General features: G+C 32.8%; 1 protein-coding gene across 2 annotated transcripts in view; it reads right to left on the bottom strand.

Moving 5' to 3' along the window:
* Nucleotides 1-1,538: 1,538 nt before the first annotated feature.
* The window catches only part of LOC123695414 (poly(A)-specific ribonuclease PARN-like), a 34,128-nt gene continuing 26,909 nt past the window's right edge, over nucleotides 1,539-8,757 (bottom strand). The window contains exons 12-14 of one of the 2 annotated variants that reach the window (XM_045641254.1): nucleotides 4,915-4,946; nucleotides 3,375-3,490; nucleotides 1,539-1,835 (exon numbers count right to left, since the gene is read on the bottom strand). In XM_045641254.1, coding sequence (XP_045497210.1) covers nucleotides 1,560-1,835; nucleotides 3,375-3,490; nucleotides 4,915-4,946 — 424 coding nt within the window. In that variant the 3' untranslated portion in view covers nucleotides 1,539-1,559. The remainder of the gene's footprint in view (nucleotides 1,836-3,374; nucleotides 3,491-4,914; nucleotides 4,947-8,757) is intronic. The other variant, XM_045641255.1, reaches the window with a different exon arrangement.

Below are 8,757 nucleotides of genomic sequence, written 5' to 3'. Positions count from 1 at the left end.
AGTGAGATGCTAATTTTGTATGGGAGGTTGAAATTTTTTTTTTCATTTCCACAATATGCTTTCTTTGAGAAAATTGCTCAGAATGATTCCATGGTTAAAGTTTTCGGGAGGCTGTCCCTTACACCCTGTATACAAAATAGGTGAAAAATATTTTATCCTTATTTTTATACGATTGTGATAAATATTAGTTATAGTGAAGTGAAGTCCCATGTCCCCAAGTGGGGTAAGGGGCAGATGCATTACACATCTGTTTCACTGATCGATTTTCTTTAGGGACAAGTAGGTGATCAGCCTTCTGTGTCCTGCCAGACCGAGACATTTTTTTTTCTTCGTCTCCACCGTGAATCGAACCCAGGACCCCTCGGTTTTACGCTCACGCGTCAACCACTGTACGAAGGAGGCGGTCTAATTAGTTATAGAGCCGCTCTCATTTCATTACATTTTAAAAATATTTATAGAGAGAACTGTGATTTTTTACCATTACCTATGTAGAATAATGTAGATATTAGATATTTCTTAAGTAATACTCTTTATAACTGCTGTGAATTTTTAGAACATATACAAAATAGATGTTCCTTGGTTTTTAGCAAAATTTAACTTTGTTATGCTTTTCCTTATGTTTTTACAAAGTCCATCGCCATCCAAATTGACATTTTAAATTAATTTATTGTTTAATTTTTTTGCTATCTGTACTTAAATTATCGATGTGACGAATTTACAATACTTGATATTAAATCGTGACGAATTAACTTTAAAAAAATAAAAGTGTGGCAAATTTACACATACTTTTTTAGGTGACGAATTAACTTTGTGGCAAATTTACAATAACCCGTTATAATATAATAAAATTGATAAAATTAAAATGTTAATTGTTATATTATGTATATGTTCGTAAAATAGTACCTATAGGATACAAATCGATATGTGTAACTTGTATTAGGTACCGTATATTTAGCATTTAATTATTAGAAAAACATTTCTACGTGATGTGAACCTAATATAAATCATCAGTCGCCGTAAAGCTGGGGTTTCCTAGTGGTAAGTGCCTCAGAATGCAATGCCCTTGGAAATCCCAAACGTGCAGGTGACAATCATCAACAGACTCTGGATTCTTTCTACATGGTGTACCCCGCCATGGAAAACGGCATGACAGAAGATAGGAGTTTAGTCATTATATATGAACTTTTATTAATATGAATGTATTGTGAATAAACCTTTATGTTTTCGTGTATTAAGTAGTATCTATTTGTAACATAATAATATGACGATTCAAAAATGTTTCACATGTGAATATTATTAAGATTGAAAACTGTAATATCAAGATTTTTGTCTATTTTACATTATGTTCATGTACTTAAATAGTTAGATTATTTACCTGCATTCTGCATTGAGATTGCTTTCCTCTGAATGAAAATTTTACTTATTTAAACAAAACTGTTACCTAACTGAATATTATTATTATGTATTTTTGCATACAGACACTATTTAGTACTACAAAACTGTTTCACCCCAAAACAACCCCAAAATAAAACACATCATTATTCACATCAATTTATTTCTTAGTCCCAACTATCACTTTCCTTAAAAGCCGACACACATTGAGTCTTACTTTCACTGTCAAATCTTTCTATCACTGTTTCTTTCCTTTTCTCTGTATCCTGTAAATCTTTTTCTTTCTTCTCATTGCGCTTTTCTTTTGCCTTTTCTTTTGCCTTTTCCTTTTCGTTTTCCGGAGTTTTCCGCCGACCATTGGTTCTTACTTCTGGTTTTTTGGAAATTTCGGAATCCGCTCGAGCGTGCTCTGGTTTCTTTGGAGGCGGTTCCGCCTCCTCAACCTGTAATGAGGCAATATTTGTTATCTGTCCTTTTTCATTATACTTATTATGACCACATGATCATACTCTATCATACTTATTAGTTATTATGAACACAGGATTTTTATCTAAAACTTTATAATTGTTGATGTTAAAAAATTAAAAATTTTGTTTTCTTTTTAATAAAACTTGTTTTTATTAGTGGGCTTGTAGTAAATTAAGCATTAGTAAAATTAACATATTGACGATAGTGTGTGTTTGTAAGTAATATAATATACATATATGACAAAAACATATTTGCAGAATTTGAGTTGCAATGGACCAAAATTTAGATAGGGGTTGATAAAATATAACAAAAAAAATTGGACAAAAATAAAAATAATTTTGAAAATCAGATTATTTTGGTCTTTATAGATCAAATATTATTTAAGTAATATTATATGCCAATTGTTGGGAAATTTCGAAAAACAGTCTATTCGTATAGACCGGAATACTTACCAGCAAATCAGTTCCCAATTAAGTCTAAAGGATAACAAAAAAAAATACTTACTATACCTATTTCAATAGTTATATTTTTAAGGATTTGGAAAAAAAATGAGGCATTTTCTTCCACGGGTGTCCCACTATCGGTATACTAAGCGCTAAGGAACTTGTAGTTTTGCATACACTGATCACGTAAAAATACTTAACTAACAAAATTCCGTCAAAAATTTTTTGCTAAATTTTTCCTTAAAATCCAAGTTTTCTTCTCTAGCTTCGCGCATCCGGCATACACCGCTTCGCTAATGTGAGCATTTTGTCTATGAAAACATAGTCTTACACGATCACGTGCGGGTGGCAAAGTTGGGCCGGTTGCTTGTTAGGGGTGTACAGTGTACACATACAGTTTTAAGAATTCATATATTTGAAAAAATGCATCTGGAATTTTATAAGTATTGTTTAACCTTCTTTGAGCTTAGTATACCGACGGTAGAACACCCTGTATATAAGAAAAATGAAAAGAATAATATAATGCAAAGAATTTAAACAAGGTATTCATCATTATTTAGGTATGTTCAAAAATATACTTTGAGAAATGTCAGAAAAAGCGTAAAATATGTTATTGGGATGTACATATTATATAACTACCAGAAAAATTATATATACGTATAACATTTGAGTATTATGTATCTATGTTATGGTCCAAAGCTAAAATTAGCTAGCGTAGAATTTACAGTACAATATACCAAAAAATCTAGCAAAACAGAACTGATAAAACTTACGTTAGAGCGGCCGTACACGGGCAGCTCGAGCAGTTAGCGGCTGAGCGACGTACACGGACGGCTCGGGCGCCGTCGTTGACTGCTCGAGCTGTCGCTACAAACCGCGCAGTTGACTGCTTGAAACGGTCGCGACGGCTCGAGCAGTCCGTGTACGGCAGTTATTGATTGATCCCGGTCGCGGATTCAAGCCGTCTGACTCAACTGCTTGAAGCGGTCCGTGTACGGCCGCCTTTATAAGCCCAGTTCCCTTCTACCATTCAATATTACCTCTATCTATATTTTTATCTATCTTTCTTACCTGAAACACGCCTGAAGAAGTGCGTTTGCGAGTGGTCGCCGGCTGTTTTGTCGGCGAGTTGAAACTGCTGGAGCGAGTTCTCTTCACCGGCGACTCCGTGGCTTGAGACGAGTCTGCTGAATATAGGAATTTATCTTGATTGATATATTCAATACTAGGTTTCCGCCCGCGGCTTCGCCCGCGTTGTCAAAGAAGAACCCGCATAGTTCCCGTTCCCGTGTGATTTCCAGGATTGCGTCATTTTCCCGGGATAAAAAGTAGCCTATGTCCTTTCTCGGGTATCAAAATATCTCCATACCAAATTTCATGAAAATTGGTTCAGTAGTTTAGGAATGATTGAGTAGCAGACAGACAGACAGAGTTACTTTCGCATTTATAATATTAGTATGGAAGTGTGGATGATATTCATAAAGATATATAATATGTTTGTAACGGTACATTTACATCAAACGAACATAGAGCTAGAGCAAGAGCATTCTTTCGTGATTCTTTTAGTGTAAACGAAAACTCGTATTCAGTGTTGTTCAGTATTAGAACATTGCATAGAATCTTTTCGAACGCATCAAGAACAACGAAAGAATGCTCCACGCCTATTTACAATAAAATAATTTGACATAGTGGGGTTAGAGTGAGCATTCGCTTGTTTGATTTAAATGCACCGTGAAAGAGTTATAAATGTTCGGGCATCTGTCATAAACTTTAAGTTGTGACATCGTATTTTGTATCACATTTCTAAATTCGACTACAGGTATTCTTGCAACTTTCATAGACTTGACATAGGTAACCTCACATTTTTTATATCTTTTAAATTAAAATGATCATCGACTTGTGAGATTTAGGGCCGATTTTTCAATGCTTGGATAAAATTTATTCGTCGAATAATGTATAAAACTACCATTTTAAAAACGTATTCTAATTGCCCGTATTTGACAGTTTACGTGACATTTTAATATTATTGTGTACTTTATTGGACGGATAAGTTTTATCCAAGCATTGAAAAATCGGCCCTTAACTATATTTTGAAAAATTTACATATTTTGGAAACGTCTGCAAATTGAATAAATGATTTAATGTGAGATGATTGGTTCGTTTTTTTTTTCACATCAGCAGCCCATCTAATTAGCAGCGGGAGACGAACCCAAGCCGTCTAATTATGAAAACGCTTACGCATGTGTCGTTAGAAAATTGTTAAACACTATAATTATCCTTTCAATACAATTAAACTATTACGTTCGCTCGTTACGTGGCATTTTCATATCAAGGAGGAAGTTGTACATCCAATTGCATTGTATGCATTCGTAACGTACTTAAATATTTACATTATACTTCTAATAATACATTACAAAGTTAAATGATAACTAAGGACATGATAACTAGGGACATTCAAAAAAAGAACACGGTGCAGATGCATGAATGAATGCATATTATAATAATCCTTATTACTAAAATAATTCACTTCCGTTAACCTTCGCGACCGCATCGAGTATAATTAAAAAAAAGTCATAAAAAAAAATATCTACCGATGTTTCAATCAACATACCTTGACTCTGCTGGGCGGCGTCAGGTGTGTTCCTGCAAAGAGACCAATTATTATTAATTAAAGCATTGCCGACAAAAAAGTAACATGCATACCAATTTCGTTCGTTCCTACGTCTGTGATCGGGAAAAAACCGACGTTGAGCCGTTTTATGACTTATTGGACACGTAACAATTACTTTGTTGGCAATTTTAGACATTTTTATTTAACGGCTCATTATTCTGTTGATGTGTTGAAGCGGTTTGCTGACGTGCTATTAACGCCCACCGTGCGAGCTTTGTAGTTTGTGCACACCCGCTTTAACATGCAAAAACAGAGCTTAGAAAGTTCAATGTTGCAGTCGTTAATCGTTATTTAATGCTTTTTTAAACAGGAGTTTGCTTTTTTGTCCGTCTTACATGGTAAAATACTTTATAATATAATCCATATTGTAAACCTGGCAGAAATGAAAAAAACAAGCAAAAAGATGACTCTTCCTCATATGGCTTTAGTTAGTTGTGATTCGCTGATCGGGTGAGTATAAAAAATAAACTAAGCAAAATAGAAATTTACTAGATAAACTACTACAAATAATCGCAGCAAATTAACTAGTACAAATTTCATATACCTAACATTATTTTTAGATAACAGACTATCGTGTTTCAAAGAGACAAAACACATACAATGTTATATTCCATTAAAATTTCTAGATACGTCAGTCAAAAACAACAATTCCAATGACGACATTTTCTATGTAAATAATCTATACTAATATTATAAAGCTAAAAAGTTTTTTTGTTTGTTTGTTTGAACGCGCTAATCTCGGGAACTACTGGTCCGATTTGAAAAATTATTTCGGTGTTAGATAGCCCATTTATCGAGGAAGGTTATAGGCTATATTTCATCACGCTACGGGCAACAGGAGTAGAGCCACGGGGGTGAAACCGCGCGGAGCAGCTAGTTAATTATATACTGAAATAACTTAAGGCTTTTTACCCAGCCTTCTAACGGAGCTACTGTCATATATACAATTTTAATTAGCAAGAAAGAAGTATACGTTGGCTATTAATGTACTTTTCTAAAAACCGCTTAGTAAAAAGTATATATATGGAAGTTTAGAAAAAAATAAAATTCTCTCAATTTTTACGGATTGGAATTTTAACGCGAAACGCGTGAATGTCCTCTATAACAGAATTCATTAATAAATTTAACTTTTTTCATACTTTAGTAGTTATTTCCAGTCGGTTTTAATTTATATCAATGTGTATTAATTAACTGTCTTAATTATTGATTTTATACAATACATATTTTTTTAATTACCAACTCGGATTTTAGAATAAAGAGAAATATTTATTTATTTTTGGTTTTTGAATCTGTTAGCAATTCGTAGTAATAAAAAACCTACAGAGTAAATAACACAGAATTCAGATAAAAATTGGTCCCGAGAAGATAAAATTAAATACAACAATATGCGACTGACTATATGACTGACTGTATACTAAAATAATCAAAATAACATTTAAGGAGCCCTAAAATAAATGAAGTCGATGAAGACAACATTTTCTTGTGTGAGGGGGTGAAAGGTAGGTCACCTTATAAAATTATATGCAAGTACTTCAATAAAAGGATACAGATTTTTTGGATCTCTGAAATAGATCAAGAAATATAAAAATTTTAAAAATATTGCGCTTCCTCAATAAAAGAACCAACGTTGTCTACAACTTTACCTTTTGAATTTAGCAATCATTCTTTTTTACGACTTCATCATAGAAACGTTTCCATTTTAAAAACTTGCTCATATCTCATAGCTATCAAAAATGAATATTCAAATAAATATTATAGTGTTAAAATAATTAGTAACTTCACATCGATGATAATTAAAACCGACCAGGAATATAATTGAGGTGTGAAAAAGTGAAATTTATTCATGAATTCTACTCGAGCATATTAATGTCTTACAAACTAAAATTAAAATTTCAAAAATTCCCCAATAAAAAACGTATCCGTATAATATATCGTTTCTTTACGAACTAACAAGCATTATATTGTGTATATATTTGCAAATATAGCAAGTGGTATTATCGGAATTATTGTAATACTAGTGGTCCGCCCCGGCTTCGCCCGTGGTACATATTTCGCAATAAAAGGTAGCCTATGTCCTTTCACGGGTATCAAAATATCTCCATACCGAATTGCATGCAAATTGGTTCAGTAGTTTAGGCGTGATTGAGTAACAGACAGACAGACAGAGTTACTCTCGCATTTATAATATTAGTATGGAGTATGGATGTACAACATAATTAATTTCTTTAAAGTAAATCAAACGGACGGTATTTTCCGGGCTTGCATGATTTTCGAATCTCGGAACTTAAAATTTTAATGAGCCAAAGCTGATAAAATAATTTTAAGATTGTCTTGGTTGTCTTACTTACTACGCATATTTTATTCGACCATTTTTGTTACATTCACTTTATCGCTACGATACGATTACGATTTTCTCTCAACTTTTTACAGCGCACATAAGTTTAGATGCTTTACATTACACATATAATATTGTACTTTAAAGACGTATAATATTAATCCTCGGTTATCAACATTTGTCAAACAATGCTAGATTTCTAGAACTTTCCTATAAAAACCCTTTTTAGGATCTCTATAATTACGGAAGTCTTCAGTGTCATAATGAGACTTTTTTTCTAATTCTATGTAATGCTCGTTACATTTAATTAATGGTTCAAAAAGGTCAACTGTTTTCGATTCCAATAAATAAACTGAACGTACCAAAAAAAGAGATAAGTAATAGTCTTAATGAATAGCTTCATTATGTAAAAGTCACACATCTAATTAATATACATTGTAAAAATCAATAAGGCCAGCGTGGATCATTTCTCGGTAATAAATATGTCGCTAATGATAATGAGTGTGGATGATAACTGTAAAAATTAGTGAGTGTTTTGTTCAGAGAATCCTTATTAAGCTGAACACAGTCAGAATTCAGACCGACAACTTATTATGAGAGACCAAAGATATTGTAAGAAGATGGTCATACATTACAATCCTTTGAAAATTATTTTTGGTGCAATTAGAACAGAACGAGTTGTGGGCAGTTGCAGGCGAATGCTATATGCTCGTCTGAAAGGTAATCATGGAGCTAATATACGAAAAAATATGGCTCGGCTAGCACATTTGGTAGGTAACAGACTGTTGACCTGAAACCTCATCTGCGAGAAGTTACATAGTGCATACTGCACAATCTTAATATAACTATATATAAATCTAAATTATATAAATCTCGTGTCACAATGTTTGTCCTCAATGGACTTCTAAACCACTTAACCGATTATAATAAAATTCGCAAACCATGTGCAATTCGATCCAACTTGAGAGATAGGATAGTTTAAATCTCAAATTGTTTTAGAAAAAGCGGGCGAAGCCGCGGGCGGTAAGATACTATAACTATAACTTTCTTATTGTGTGATACATCCCTAATATTGTTAAATGTACAAGAAGGAAAGAAAGACAATATTTCACTCTAAAATCTGAATTAGCATCATAACTTCTTTTGTATTTTGCCATCGCATTTAATTATTGTATTTTCTACATAGTTAGAAATAACGACAGAGATATATAAATTTTAAGATATTAGCTGAAGTTATTTCTTTTTTAATTAAAGTTATTTTTCTGTGGCACTGGTCTATATACAGCAGCGTTGCTTTGTAGGCCTTACACACGCTATTAGTCTTACAAATGACCAATCATTTGTTTTAATTAATCTATGTCTCGCATTATTAAACAAAATATGTTTGTTTTGTATCACTAACGTTTCAAATTAATCTGTTATTCTTGTCACAATAAAAACCGTGGAAC

The sequence above is a fragment of the Colias croceus genome, chromosome 11, assembly GCF_905220415.1.
Source record: "Colias croceus chromosome 11, ilColCroc2.1".
In the NCBI taxonomy this organism is placed as follows: Eukaryota; Metazoa; Arthropoda; class Insecta; order Lepidoptera; family Pieridae; genus Colias; species Colias croceus.
This window is presented reverse-complemented; position numbering and strand designations above follow the sequence as displayed.